Source organism: Miscanthus floridulus, chromosome 7 (assembly GCF_019320115.1).
Source record: "Miscanthus floridulus cultivar M001 chromosome 7, ASM1932011v1, whole genome shotgun sequence".
NCBI classification, from domain to species: domain Eukaryota; kingdom Viridiplantae; phylum Streptophyta; class Magnoliopsida; order Poales; family Poaceae; genus Miscanthus; species Miscanthus floridulus.
The window spans coordinates 103,699,910-103,715,028 of NC_089586.1; the positions used below are offsets into that span (position 1 = coordinate 103,699,910).

Sequence of the window (15,119 nt, forward strand, 5' to 3'; positions counted from 1 at the left end):
GATAGCTCTTGTCTACGTGGCACTAAAAAGTCTGAGCACATGCAAATACCATGTAAGCTTTTTTTTTTCCTCCCAGACCATTCCATTCACCTCCCATCCGGTTTTCACCGTTTAGCTGCCCTAAAATGCGGGCTCTGCACGTCCGCCTGCCCCTCTCCGTGCTCGCCGTGCGCTCGCCCGAGTGGCGGTGGCTGGGGCGTGCGTCGGGCGGTGGCTGGGCTCGCGCTCGCCCAAGGAGCGCCGCGAGCGAATCCGGCCGAGGGGATGAGCGGGGTCGATGGCGGAGGGGATGAGATGGCCGACGACGGCGCTGTGCTAGAGAGGTGCGAGGCGAAGCCAGCGCAGGGATGGAGCAGGGCGGGCGAGGCCGGGCAGGGCGATGGCGTCGCGTGGACGGTATGGTGCAGGGTGAAGCCTGCCCGTCGCGAAGGGAGCTAGCGCAGGGGCGGTGTTGCGAGGCCGTGCAGTGTGGCCGTCGCTGTGGTGGCCATCGTGCCGTCGTTCCTCGCGGCGCCGGGCCTCGTGCTGCTGTTGGAGCTTGCCGTCCCGTGGCCGGCTCCTAGCCGCGCAGCCTTCCTCCCGCTCTGCGTGTTCCTCGGCGTCGCGCTCTCGGTGAAGGCGCTGCCCGTGCTCGCCTGCATCAAGCTCGGACTCGTCGTCGGCATGCCGTTCGGGGCGCGGGCGCAAGGGCACCCCGCTCGCCTTGGTCTACATCCTCGCGTCGGGGGCCGCCTTCGGCGTTGTCGTGGCCTGCGCCCTGCTCGCAGGCGCGGTATAGGGGGGCGCTCGCAGCGCAGCGCCGTACCTACAACAACAGCTCCTCATCCCGCCCGGGATTCGCGGCGCAGCGAAGACCTTGCGGCAACCCGGCGAAGACCGCGGCCGGGGTCACTGACAGGTTGCGCCGTGCACATACACCTCGACGAATGACGACTGGATGGTCTCCCTTGAGAAGGCGAACACCTGTTCCCAGTTGTGCGAAGGGACGGCCGCGCGTCACGCCGCGGTAGTTGCTGAGCTTGACCTCCCGCTCGATGTCGCCCGAGGGGTGGACGCCGTCGTAGGAGCTGCCGAGGCCACCGTCTCCAATGCAGCGGACGCCGCGTGGGCCCTCGACAAGTGCGGCGCCGAGGCGTCCGAGCCGCTCGTGGTGGCCGCGTTGGGCCACCGCCGGGAACGTCGCCTCGTCGATGCCCCGCTGGCCCGCTCCATGTCATGGCCGTGGCGCGGCGGTGGACACAGGCATGGACGTGCGGGTGCAGAAGTAGATGGCGAGCGCGACGGTGGTGATCACGAGGAGGATCGCTGGACACGACGACGCCGTAGCCGAACCCGCTGATGCCGCTGGACACGAATATGCCGTGCGCGCCGCCGCCGCCCGGAGGCGGGCTCATTGCTGTTTTTTTTATTTTTCAGATTTTTTTTATTTGTCACCAGAAATGTTATTGTCATGTTTTTTTATTTTTCAGATTTTTTTATTTTTTTAAGATTTTGTTAAATTATGTGAGATGGATTGTAAATTTGTGCAAGTTTGAGATGCAAGTTAACGTGAGTGAGTGAGGGCTTGTTTGGCAGGGCTCCTCTCCGGCTCCGGCTCCTCCAGAGGAGCCCTGCCAAACGTTTTCTTGGAGGAGCCGTTTTTCAGTAAAAAACAGAGGAGCCGGAGCCGTTTTGGAGGAGCCACAATTTATGGCTCCTTCAAAACGGCTCCGGCTCCTCGGGAGGAGCCGTGCCAAACAAGCCCTGAATCTGCTAGCTATCTTCTCGGTCTTGTACCGTTCTAGCTGGCGGAGTGCGTGGAGGGCTCACAGGTCAGTGGCCTAAGGCATGGAGGGCTCACATGTCACATGTCAGTGGCATGCGTTCAGGTCCTGCAGAAGTCAGTGGCATGGTGCTCGGACCTAAGGTCAGTTTGGACTTTTTATGTAGCAGTTTGACAATCTTAAAGATGAAAGTGTACGGAATAGCTTAAAGAAGAAAAAAAAAGCTTAAGAACCATCTTTTTTTCAATGGTACAGTTAAAACTCTCAATCCACGGGGAGAACAAGCGAGCGAGCGATCACCGATCGATCAAGGGGAGAAGGGGGACCGAGCGGCCGAGAAAGATGGCGCAGGTGTGGGCGGTGTCCCTGGCGGTGGCGTCGCTCGCCATCGGCATGCTCGGGGTGCTCGGTGTCTGGCTCTGCTACCTCTTCGACGCCGTGGCTCGGGGCCGCGCTCCGCGGACGCCGCCACCCACGCCCCAGACGTCGGAGGAGGAGGAGGAGGAGGGCGGCAAGAATGGGCTCTCGGAGGCGGAGCTGGTGCGCCTCGGCGGGGTCGCCGTGCTGGAGTCCACGGACAGAGAGGACGAGGAGGAGGAGGGGGGAGGCGCTCTGCCCGATCTGCCTCGACCCCATGGAGCCCGGCCGCACCGTTCGCATGCTCCCCCGCTGCAACCGCGCCTTCCACAAGGACTGCGTCGACCAGTGGCTCGCCATCTCGCCCCGCTGCCCTGTCTGCAACGTCTGGGCTGCGCCGCCGTCTTCGCCTGCGGCCTCGCCGCTGGCGCCCAAGACCGGTTGGGATTCTTGACGTCGGGGCGGCGCGTCATCTCTGGCGCCTGGCGGGTCAGTTCTTTGTCCTTGGTGAGTTCTTTGGTTGGGTTCTGAGCATCGATCAAGAAGCCTTCTCGATTGAATCTCGTCGGCTTCGTACTTCTGGAGAGCGATTCTTGATGAATTCTTGGCGGCTACTTGATTCTGTGAAGGATTCTTGGACGGGATTGCATGTACATGGACTCAATCCTCGAATTCTTACTCGAAATCAGTAGGTTTTGCAGGTTTCAGTCATTGTTCTTGCAACAGATCGTCGCATTTCGACGGATTTAGACTTCTCGATGAGCGAACTGAATAAACAGATGATGTCAGAGGCTCAAATAAAGCATCATTTTCCTTCGGGATTTCAGTGTCTTTAATCTGTCATTGGCAGAAGGAATGACTGAAACTGTGAATTCCTGCACCTTTGATGATAACGACAAAAAACAGAGGTGGATTTTCTGCACTGTGTAAATAAACTGTGAATTTCTTCGCCTGTTTGCAGTACTGGGTTGATGAATGTTTGAGATCATTGGTTTATATTTCCATTGCTGCTTGAATTACATTGCCATTAGGTTGCCGATTATGTGTTTTTAAATTTAAAATGCTTGGTTCCAATTATGTGGCAAGCTATTCCTTTTAGTAGTACCTTAGCTGAATCAATTCATCTATATTACACTTTTGATTGAATACATGGTTATTAAGTCCTGAGTCCTGACAGCTTTTCAAGTTTAGAGCCTGGTTCCTGTCCTGACAAATGTAGCTCGGCGTGTTCTATTACCCAATCAAGCTATAACTGTAGTGTAGTCAATCATTTTACTTGCACCTTGCAGTTAGTAGGCTGTACTAAGCGCGTGGTTAGTTTGGTGAATTTGGAAATTTGGGCCACTGTAGCACTTTCGTTTTTATTTGATAATTAGTGTTCAATCATGGACTAATTAGGCTCAAAACGTTCGTCTCGTAATTTCCAACCAAACTGTGCAATTAGTTTTTTTTCGTCTACATTTAATGCTCCATACTCGTATCGCAAGATTCGATGTGATGGGTACTGTAGCACTTTTTGAGAATTTGAGGTAGGAACTAAACACGCGCTAATTTATGAAGATTTCCAGGTTCCAACCAAAGCTCACTAAAACGAATACTGGCTGATGCTGCCCCCAAATCTAGTGCAGCAGTTGGAAATTATTTGGCGAGGCGCCCTGAAACGCCGTGCCCAAACCTTTGTCGCGGCTCTAGCCGACTTGAGACAGGCACGCAATCCTCTTACTTGATTCCTTTGAGGAGGAGCGGGCTCTTTCTTTTGATGAGTTACAGGCACGCAAGACTTGTATTGACTGCCTCGCCCAAGCAATCAAAGAGAAAGCAGCTTACTGGAAGCAGCGTAGTAAGTTCCGGGCAATCAGGGAAGGCGATGCAAACACTGCTGTCGGATACCGTGAGAAGGGGTACCCTAAGCAAGAACCAAAAAGCGACTGCTTAGACTTCGTAAAGATCGAAACCAGCTAACAACCGCTGGCCTCGGCCGATTCTCCGACTCGCCCGAGGCCCCCTCATCGCTGGCCTCGGGCGACCTCTCGTCACGGGCCTCGGCCGGGTCGCCGACCCTCCGCCTCACGCGAGGCGGGCTCGGCAACACTCCGCTGCCTCTTCCTACACCTGTCCCTCTGACAAAACGTCGCGTCGCATTAACTCAGCCAACTGCTGCCACTGACATCGGCCGCATGCTCGGCACAGTACAGCGGAATGGCCGACGAGACAGGAGGCAGGACTAGGCAGGGGTTACCCGCCACTGTGCCCACCGCTATGCACATGGTTGACGCCCATGCCTCACTGTGCTGCCAACTCCTGCTCCGAGAACAACGCGGCATGGGGAGCCATGTCCGGGGTACTGTGGCCTCGGAATCAGTACCCAGGACCAATAATTCCCTCCAAAGCCTCGGCAGTTTGCTTCAGGGGCTCGGCAGCCTGAGGATCCATGTCCGCCGAGCCCCCCACGATGGCTCGGCCTCGGCATCTACAGAGCCTCGGCTCCCTACGACGTCATCGCATGATGACCGGCACGTCACCCGCCATGTCCTGCCTCAAGCTGAACTGGAGCCCCACGACGCACAAGATCAAGTATGACCGGCGCGTCACTTCTGCACGACAAGGACGGGGCCACTCCATCGACCATACCACAACAGTGGCCGGCTGCAGGGCTTGGACACGCCATCCCCATTTATAGAACGCTATGTAGCAACATATGTAGGTTCCTGGTTCTCCCTTAGAGTATAAAAGGGAGGGACCGGGGCCATTTCTAGGGAGAGGAGAACAACGAGCAGAAAGAGGAACTGACCAATAGAACCACACACTTCTACGCTGCTTGAGAACAACGCCTCAAGTAGCCCGCACCACCCCCGCCGAGACCTGGGGCTAGCTCCCTCTCTCACCTAGCTTGTAACCCCCTACTACGAGCACTCCGGTGCAAGGAATACAAGATCGATCTCTCAGACTGGACGTAGGGCGTCGATTGCCTGAACCAGTATAAACCTTGTGTCTCTTTGCATCACCATCGGGGATTAGGGGCACACAGCACAAATTCACTCGTTGGTTAAGGACCCCCCCCCGGTCCGAAACACCGACAGTTGGCGCGCCAGGTAGGGGCTCGCTGCGTGTTAGCTTCATTGTCCTAGCAAGTTCCGGATGGCAGACCCCGTACGACCGTTGCGTCTCGGCACGGTGGTATGGTTCGGGAGCCTAGAGTTCATGTCTCTAGGATGTGGATACGATATGGTACTCCTCACACCCCGAGCTCCACTGCCCGACGATGTTACCACAGACCCGCGGCCTAGGCGCAGGCAGCGTCCGGGCCGCGGCTCCCGTAGCACTCACCAGGCGCGATGCGAGCGGGACCGCCCCGTCACCACGCAAGCTCGGGGCAATGCGCCGCGCTCCACCGGTATCCCTTACCCAGCTGTTGGTACAGAGTCCCTGGTCGGGGACTTATCTAACCTGAGCTTGGGCAAGGAAAAGATTCCGGCGACGCACGGCGACGCCTCGTCATCGAGCTCTGTCCCGCCACCTCCTGAGGGGCCAGCCCCGGCGGAGCGGCGCCCGGCAGTGGCACCATCCCCGTACCCCTTCGGGTTGATAAACGCCGCCGCCGCCTTCGTTTCCGCCTACGCTTCCAAGCACGCAGAGCCCTCAGGACTCCACCAACGTTTCGCCCTCGACTTCTCCCCCGCAACATCGGCGCACGCCCACGTTGACTCCTCGGAAGAAGACGAGGCATGGGCTAGAGCAGACTTCTCCAGTCTTTGTGACCCCGAAGCCATGCGCCGCTTCATGACTGCAAGCGACTACTGCTTCGGCTACTCCGACTCCGACGACGAAGGGACTTACGATCCGTCTCGTGAGTGCTTCCACGTCGGGCTCGAGATGCCAAGGGCGGGCGAAGAGGACAAGAGGACAGGCAACCATTCCCCGCCCCAGGCAAGGGCGGGCGATGCCACACCTCCGCGTCTCGAAGCCCCGGTAGCATGGAACGAGAATCCCGTCCGCGGGGACCATCGATGCCCAGACCTGGAGTAGCTCCGCGAGCTTCAAGCCAAGGTCGAACAAGACCGACTCCTTCTGCAACAGCTTCGGGATACTCTCGAGCAGGAGTAGCAAGGGCGCGGTGAGGGCGGAGGAGCCCGACGGAGGGCCCACGACGTCCATCACCGCATCAACGACAATGAGGGGGGTGAGCCACCCCCAATCTTTAATCGTGCTAGCCAGAATGTCGCAGCGGCTGCGATGCTGGTCCGAGCAATGCCCGAGCCCTCCACCACCGAGGGGCGACGGGTCCGCGGAGAGCTCCGCGACCTCCTCGAGACCGCTGCGGTGCAGCAGGCCGAAAGTTCCGCCTCCCGCCGGCGCGAAGGCACTTTGGAGCAACCCACGGCGCAACCTCGCCGGGGCCAGGCTGCCTCGGTCCGTCCCGAGCCTGCTCGCGCACCGACGGCCAACAGGGCCCCCTCGGTGCGCGATCGACCTGGAGACCAACGCGAGGCACAAGGCGACCACGAAGTAGTTGGCAGGCAATGGCGCCACGACGACGGAGCCGCCCGGGGCTACCACCCACATCGAGGCGGTCGCTACGACAGCGAAGAGGACCGCAGTCCTTCTCCCGAGCCACCTGGCCCTCAGGTCTTTAGTAGAGCCATCCGCAACGCTCACTTCCCAGCTCGGTTCCGGCAACCTGCCAACCTCACAAAGTATAGCGGCGAGACGAACCCCGAGCTATGGCTAGCCGATTATTGCCTGGCTTGTCAGCTAGGTGGTGCGGACGATGACCTGCTCATCATCCGCAACCTCCCTTTGTTCTTGTCAGACTCAGCGCGAGCCTAGCTCGAACACCTTCCCCCCGCACAGATCCACGACTGGCACGACTTGGTGAGGGTCTTCGTCAGGAATTTCCAGGGCACCTACGTGCGCCCCAGGAACTCCTGGGACCTCAAAGGTTGCCGCCAGAAGCCGGACAAATCTCTTCGAGATTTCATCCGGCGCTTCTCCAAGAAATGCACCGAGTTGCCCCGCGTCGGTGACTCGGAAATCGTCCAAGCATTCCTCTCTGGCACCTCCTGCCGAGACCTGGTCTGAGAATTGGGTCGGAATGTACCAACCACAGCGGCTGCACTCCTCGACATCACCACCAACTTTGCCTCGGGCGAAGAGGCGGTTGGGGCCATCTTCCCCAACAATGACGCCAAGGGGAAGCAGAAGGACGAGGCCCCCGAGGCCTCACCCACCCGCGTCCCCAAGAGAAAGAAGAAGGGTCGCCTAGGGAAGTAGGAGGTCTTCGAGGCCGGCCATGTCGCCACAGCAGATCGCAGGAATCCCTGAGGCCCCCGGGGCCCCGGGCTATTTGATGACATGCTTAAGAAGCCCTGTCCTTACCATCAAGGTCCGGTGAAGCATGCCCTCGAGGAGTGCACCATGCTCCGGCGTTACTACGCCAGGCTCGGGCTCCCCGATGACGATGACGCTAGGAAAAGGGGCGTCGGCGGGAGGGACGGCGATAAAGATGATGGGTTCCCCGAGGTACGCAACGCCTTCATGATCTTTGGCGGACCCTCGGCATGCCTCACAGCGTGCCAGCGAAAGAGGGAATGCCGGGAGGTCTTCTCGGTCAAGGTGGCCACCCCCCGGTACCTCGATTGGTCTCAGGAGGCAATCACCTTTGATCGGGATGACCACCCCAATTATGTTCCAAACCCCGGGCAGTACCCGCTTGTCGTCGACCCGATCGTCGGCAAAACCTGGCTTACCAAAGTGCTCATGGACGGAGGCAGCGGCCTCAACATCCTCTACGTCAACACTCTAGAGCTCCTGGAGCTCGACCAGTCATGGCTCTGAGGTGGTTCCACGCCCTTCCACGGCGTCGTGCCAGGAAAGCGCACACGGCCCCTCGGGCGCATCGACTTACCCGTCTGCTTTGGCACTCCCTCCAACTACCGCAAGGAGGTCCTCACCTTCGAGGTGGTTGGGTTCAAGGGGGCTTACCACGCCATCTTGGGGCGCCCGTGCTACGCCAAGTTCATGGTGGTCCCCAACTACACCTACCTCAAGCTCAAGATGCCAGGCCCCAACGGCATCATCACCGTCAAGTCCACGTACGAACATGCATACGACTGCGACGTCGAGTGCATCGAGTACGCTGAGGCCATCGTGGAGGCCGAGACCCTCATCGCCAATCTCGACCAGCTTGGTAGCGAGGTTCTCAACGCCAAGTGGCGCGTCAGGACCTTCGAGCCCGTGGAGGTCGTCAAGCTCGTCCCTATCGATCCCACCGTCCCCAATGGCCGAGGACTGAAGATCAGCGCCACCCTCGATAGCAAATAGGAGGCCGTGCTCGTCGACTTTCTCCGTGCGAACGTCGATATGTTCGCGTGGAGTCCCTCGGACATGCCAGGCATACCAAGGGAGGTCGCCGAGCATGCCTTAGATATCCAGGCGGGCTCTAGGCCGACGAAGCAGCGCCTGCGCCGGTTCGACGAGGAGAAGCGCAGGGCCATCGGCGAAGAAGTGCAGAAGCTCATGGCAGCCGGGTTCATCAAGGAAGTATTCCATCCAGAGTGGTTGGCTAACCCTATATTAGTCAGGAAGAAAAGTGGCAAGTGGAGGATGTGCGTGGACTACACTGGTCTAAATAAAGCGTGCCCGAAGGTCCCATTCCCACTACCACGAATTGACCAAATCGTCGACTCCACTGCAGGATGCGAAACCCTCTCCTTCCTTGATGCGTATTCCGGTTACCACCAAATCAAGATGAAAGAGTCCGACCAGCTCGCGACCTCTTTCATCACTCCATTCGGCATGTACTGCTATGTAACCATGTCGTTCGGCCTCAGAAACATAGGGGCTACATACCAGCGGTGCATGATCCAAGTCTTTGGCGAACACATCGGGCGAACCGTCGAGGCCTACATGGATGACATCGTAGTCAAGTCTAGGAAGGCCGGTGATCTCATCGGCGACTTGGAGGTTGCCTTCACATATCTCAGAGAGAAGGGCATCAAGCTCAACCCCGAGAAGTGTGTCTTCGGGGTTCCCCGAGGCATGCTCTTGGGATTCATAGTCTCAGAACGTGGTATCGAGGCCAACCCGGAGAAGGTCTCGGCCATGACCAACATGGGCCCGATCCGAGACCTAAAAGGGGTGTAGAGGGTCATGGGATGCCTTGTGGCCCTAAGCCGCTTCATCTCGCGCCTCGGCGAAAAAGGCCTGCCCCTGTACCGCCTCTTGAGAAAGTCTGAGCGCTTTTCTTGGACCACCGAGGCCGAGGAAGCCCTCGCCAGGCTCAAAGCACTGCTCACCAACCCCCTCGTCCTAGTTTCGCCCACCGAGGGCGAGCACCTCTTACTCTATGTCACCGCGATGACCCAAGTGGTCAGCGCGGCCGTAGTAGTCGAGAGGTAGGAGAAGGGACATGCTCTACCCGTCCAACGACCTGTCTACTTCATCAGCGAAGTGCTCTCCGAGACTAAGATGCGTTACCCCCACATCCAGAAGCTGGTTTACGCCGTAGTCTTGGCTCGACGCAAGCTGCGTCACTACTTCGAGTCCCACCCGGTGACTGTGGTGTCGTCTTTTCCTCTGGGAGAGATAATCCAAAACCGGGAGGCTTCGGGTAGAATAGCCAAGTGAGCTATCGAACTCATGGGGGAAACCTTGTCTTTCATGCCTCGAAAAGCGATCAAATCACAAGTCCTGGCCGACTTTGTAGCCGAGTGGACCGACACACAGTTGCCACCCGCTCAGATCCAATCAGAATGCTGGACCATGTACTTCGACGGGTCTCTGATGAAGACTGGGGCTGGCTCGGGCCTGCTCCTGGTCTCGCCCCTCGGAGTACACATGCGCTACATGATTTGGCTTCACTTTGCTGCCTCCAACAACGTGGCCGAATACGAGGCCCTCGTCAACGGCCTGCAAATCGCCATCGAACTTGGAGTGCGACGTCTCGACATACGGGGTGATTCGCAGCTCGTCGTCGATCAGGTGATGAAAGAGTCAAGATGCCATGACCCCAAAATGAAGGCGTACTGCATGATAGTACATCGCCTAGAGAACAAGTTCGACGGTCTCGAACTCAACCACGTTGCGCGAAAGTACAACGAGGCCGCGGACGAACTGGCAAAGATGGCGTCGGCGAGGGCCTCGGTCCCCCCGAACATCTTCGCCAGAGACCTCCGTAAACCTTCCATCGACTGCACCTCGGCAGCAGAAGATGGCTCACCGGTCAAGCCCGTCGAAGGGCCCAAGGCCCCCTCTGCCGCCAAGACCTCCGCAGTCGAGCCTGAAGTCATGGAAATCGAAGTAGAGCCTCCCGAGGCCGACCAGGGTATAGACTGGTGAGTCCTGTTCCTTGATTACCTCATTCGAGGAGAGCTCCCTACAGACAGGACCAACGCCCGACGGCTTGCACGGTGAGCCAAAACTTACGTCCTCTACGACCGTGAGTTGTACAGGCAAAGCCCGTCAGGCATCCTCCAACGATGCATCACTACCGAGGCGGGCCAGGCCCTGCTTTGGGACTTGCACACGGGAGCCTGCGGGCACCATGCGGCGCCTCGGACACTCGTCGGAAACGCCTTTTGCCAAGGATTCTACTGGCCAACGGCAGTTGCCAACGCCACCAAGCTAGTACGCTCCTGCGAGGGATGTCAGTACTATGCGCGGCAGACGCACCTCCCGGCCCAAGCCCTCCAAACCATCCCCATCACATGGCCATTCACCGTGTGGGGTCTGGACATGGTTGGGCCTCTGCAGAAGGCCCCCGGGGGCTACACCCACCTGCTGGTAGCCATCGACAAGTTCTCCAAGTGGATCGAGGCTCGCCCGATCATGCAAATCAAATCCGAGCAAGCGGTTCTATTCTTCACTGACATCATCCACAGGTTTGGGGTTCCTAACACCATCATCACTGACAATGGGACACAATTCACCGGTCGCAAGTTCCTGATGTTCTGCGACGACCACCACATCCGGGTGGCTTGGTTGGCCATAGGACACCCTAGGACGAATGGCCAAGTAGAGCGTGCCAATGGCATGATCCTACAAGGCCTTAAGCCAAGAATATTCAACCGGTTGAAGAAGTTTGGCAAGAAATGGCTTGCCAAACTCCCGTCAGTCGTCTGGAGCCTAAGAAACACCCCGAGCCGAGCCATGGGATTCACACCGTTCTTCCTGGTCTATGGAGCCGAGGCCATCCTCCCCACCGACTTAGAATACGATTCCCTGAGGCTACAGGTGTACAACAAGCAAAGCAACCGCACTGCCCGTGAAGACGCCCTTGACCAACTGGAAGAAGCCTGAGACGTCACGCTGCTACACTCAGCCAGGTACCAGCAAGCCCTACGACGCTACCAAGCCCGGCGCGTCCAAAGCCGAGACCTGAAGGTGGGCGACCTGGTGCTGAGACTGAGGCAGAGCAACAAGGGCCGCCACAAGCTGACCCCACCCTAGGAAGGGCCGTACATCATCACTCAAGTGCTGAAGCCCAGGACCTACAAGTTAGCTAACGAGAAGGGCGAAGTCCTCACCAACGCTTAGAACATAGAACAGCTACGTCGTTTCTACCCTTAAATTTCCAAGCATTGTATATTTTGTTTCTCGAAATACATTAAAGAAGCGTCTTTAGTTGTTCTAATTTTTCGAGAAACCCCCATCAAGGGGAACCTGTCCCGTACTAGGACAAGTCGATTACAAAAAAAACCTAAGGACCGGAGGTTCGCCTCAAGAGCAAAAGGCTGGCCGAGCCGAGAGATAAGCCTACGCCTCCGGGCTACGGCAACTCCCTCACCACCTTTCACTCGAGAGGCAGCCCAGGCTCCGAGGGGGTTTTTTCAAAGGACTTGTCTAGAAATTGGAACAGAAGGTAAAACGCTTTACGATAACGCTTCAAGGGAGACTCGGCCATGCCTCCGCAGGGCCGAGCCTCCCTCGGGGGCTAGAAGGGGGGGACCCCCCTAAGTCCCGGACCCCATTTCTTAATCGATTTTCAGTTAAATTCCTACGCCAAACTCTCTCTAGCGCGCTCTAACAGACTATTTGTAAAGAACCTAAGGACCAAAAGTATGTCTCAAGGCTAAAAGGCCGACCGAGCTGTGAGAATGACCTACGCCTCCAGGCTATGGCAACTCCCTCACCACCGTTTACCCGAGGGACAACTTAGGCTCCAAGGGAGTTTTTACAGATGATACGTTCGGAGGCGAGACAGAGGACAGAGGCTCGGAAACACAATAAAATGATTAGAAAAAACGTATATATACAGGCACCTCACAAAGGCCTCGACGGCCACAAACATCACGACACAGTAATAAATCTAACTTATTACATGACCCCCTCGGCCCAGGTCAAGGCGCAGGGTCTCCCGCATCGGCAGACGGCGAAGGAGGGACCACCTCCTCTTCGAACAGCTTCGCCAACGCCGTGCCGGGGCCCTCGACTGCCGCTTCCAGCCTCGTCAGCTCCTCCTCGGCCTCGACAGCATCCTCAGACAGGACATAGCCATCACTGACGCCTTCGACGTCGACGCCGGTGTAGTGCGAGGAGACGACGGCCAGGGCACGTTTGACGCCTATGTGTAGCGCCTCTCATAGTCGCTGATGCGCTTGGCCAATCAACGCAGTCAGGCGGCTCCTAAGGAAGCTGCCCGATTGAACCCCCTCCATCTCCAGGGCCTCGCAGACGGTGCGAGCGGCGCTCTGCAGCACGTCGTGCTCCTCGATCTCGCGATCGAGCACTGTCTGTAGCGCGACAGAGGCCTCGGTCAACCGCGAGACCTCATCGTCCAACCCTGCGCCAAAACAAGTAGAATGGGATTAAGCGTCAAAGAAAACAAGCCAAACAGGGGCACGAGGCCTGCGGGACTCACCCTTGGCCTTCTCCTTCTAGCGCTGGACCTCGACACGAGAGGCCTCGGCTGCCCTGGAAGCCTCCTTCTCTAGTTCTGCGTCGTGACAAGAAGTCAGGTGTCGAACGCATAAAAAAACGAACGAAACAAAGGGAACATGACTCACCCTCGGCCTTTTCCCTCCATTTTAGGGCCTTGCCTTGGGAAGCCTCGGCCGCCTTGGTAGCCTCTGCCAAGGCACCTTTCGTCAGCTCCTGCGCCCGCTGCTCCGCACCTAGCTGCCCAGCGGTGGCTATGACGGTGGCCCTCACTTCTTCTGCCCGGGAGTTAGAGGCGTCTCGCTCGTCGGCCACACGGGTCAGTTCCTCCTCCAGCTCCTTGACCCATGCCGCCAAAGGGGCGACCTGCCCCTAAGCCGTGGCCGCCTCAGCCTCCCGGTTGTCACAGCAAAGACGGAGATCCTCCGCCTTCGTGCTCCGCACCGACAGAAGCTCGTTGGCGTGGGCGAGCAGCTCCCTCTGCCGACAGAGCTCGTCCCAGACACCCCTCTCCCGCCGAAGGAACAGCGACTTCCCGAAGGACCGGGCCTCGAGCTCCTGATAGGCAGAACATAAGTTGAGCACTATGAATAAACCCGAAGAAAGACGACGTCACACGAGAAAAGGGGGATATGTACCTGCGAGACCCCGGGCAGGTCATTGGCCATGACGGACAGCGCTGTCCATAGCGATCATTCTGCTAGGCTGCGGTACTGCTCGAGGGTGTCCCAGCGACCCCCCTCGGCCACGTCCTCAAGTGCAAAGATGGGCTCCCCCTCAGGGTCGTCCCGGCTCCGCCACCAGACGCGCAGGTGATCCCACCCGTATGGCTCAGGCCGCACTCACACGAGGGCCGCACTTCCCTCGCTCAAAGCCGAAGCCGGCTGTTCCACGGCGCTGGCCGCCCCGGCATCGGCCACCCCCTTCCCCCGGGAAGCATTGTCGGTAGGGATCGGGCAGACCCCCACCTCCTGGGTGCTCCCCTGTACCGGAAGCGCACTCTGAATTGGCGGCAGGGTTGAGGCTTGCCTCGCCTCCGTCTCCACCTCTAGGGCCGCCGCCCTCGCCGCGCTCACTCCGGCCTCCACCACTTCGGCCCCGAAGTTCCCGGGCGCCGCGATCTCCACCACCTCGGCCCCTGAGGTCTGGAGGGCCTCGGCAACCGTGGGGGCCTCGACCTCGACCTCGGCCTCGGTGGCCTCCACGGCCGAGGGGGTCTCAGCCACACCCACAGTGGCCTCGACAGCTGCAGGTGCTATGGCCTCGCGGAGTGTAGGCTCCTCCTCCTCCTCTCGCCCCACAGCCGCCTGGGTAGCCCCTACCTGGGCGACCAACTCCTGTACCTCCACCGCCCCTGGGGCGATGGAACCCGTGCCCACCTTGAGCGCCTTGCGCGGCGCCAAGGCAGGCACTTCCGCCTAACGCTTCCGGCTGAGGGCAAAACACGATCAGACTCGTGACCAAAACAAAAGCAGGAGATGTTAAAAAACTTCACTAGCAAAATACTCACCCCGAGCGGATGCTCAACCGCTTCTTCACCACATCCCTCCTCTGCAACGGCGGCGGTGGCACGGCCCCCGTATCCGCCGAGGCCGGCCGACCTTCGCCGGACTCTGGCGCTCGCTCAACCCCCGGTGGAGCCGGTCCCGCAGCCGCCTGCTCCACCTCTGCCGTCGAGCCCAGTGGGCTGACGGCGCGCTTTCCCAACACCCTCGTCTTGGGCGTATCGGCCTCGGCCGTGGGGCAGGCGCTCATCTGCCTCGAGTCGCTGTCTCCTCCTCCTCCTTGGGACGTCGGACCACCCACCGACGCCCCAAGAACCATCTCCCTGACGTTAGGGAGGCGGTCGAGGGGACCCTACCCCACCCCACCACCATCGTCGCCGCTCGAACCTTCCACCGACGTCGACGAAGACGCCTCCACTAGGAGACCCTCGAGCTTCTGCTTCCAACGACGCTTTTCTAGAGCGTCGCACTCAACGATCTTCTTCTTACGCTTTGCCGTCTTAGCGTCCTTCTTCTTCTTCTGGGCCTCTACGTACGCCCGGTTCACCGCCCGCCGCTATGCGTCTTCAGGGACGGGCGGTGGGGAGGCTCGTATGTCCCTCATCCCCTGCAAAAAATG

General features: G+C 58.9%; 1 protein-coding gene and 1 pseudogene across 1 annotated transcript; one reads left to right on the forward strand and one right to left on the reverse strand.

Annotated features, from left to right (window-relative positions):
- Positions 1-2,026: 2,026 nt before the first annotated feature.
- On the forward strand, positions 2,027-3,374 carry LOC136464075 (E3 ubiquitin-protein ligase ATL23-like; annotated as a pseudogene).
- Positions 3,375-13,837: 10,463 nt separating this feature from the next.
- On the reverse strand, positions 13,838-14,819 carry LOC136465991 (facilitator of iron transport 1-like). Its single transcript, XM_066464514.1, has 2 exons — positions 14,535-14,819; positions 13,838-14,413 (listed from the first exon to the last, which is right to left on the reverse strand). Exons 1-2 carry the CDS (start codon positions 14,817-14,819, stop codon positions 13,838-13,840), a joined length of 861 nt encoding a protein of 286 aa, XP_066320611.1.
- Positions 14,820-15,119: the final 300 nt, after the last annotated feature.

Coding starts and splice junctions, on each gene's coding strand:
- LOC136465991 (XM_066464514.1), bottom strand. CDS start 14,819: ATGGTTCTTGGGGCGTCGGTGGGTGGTCCGACGTCCCAAGGAGGAGGA. Junction 14,414..14,534: donor CGTTGCAGAGGAGGGATGTG/GTGAAGAAGCGG, acceptor CGGAAGCGTTAG/GCGGAAGTGCCTGCCTTGGC.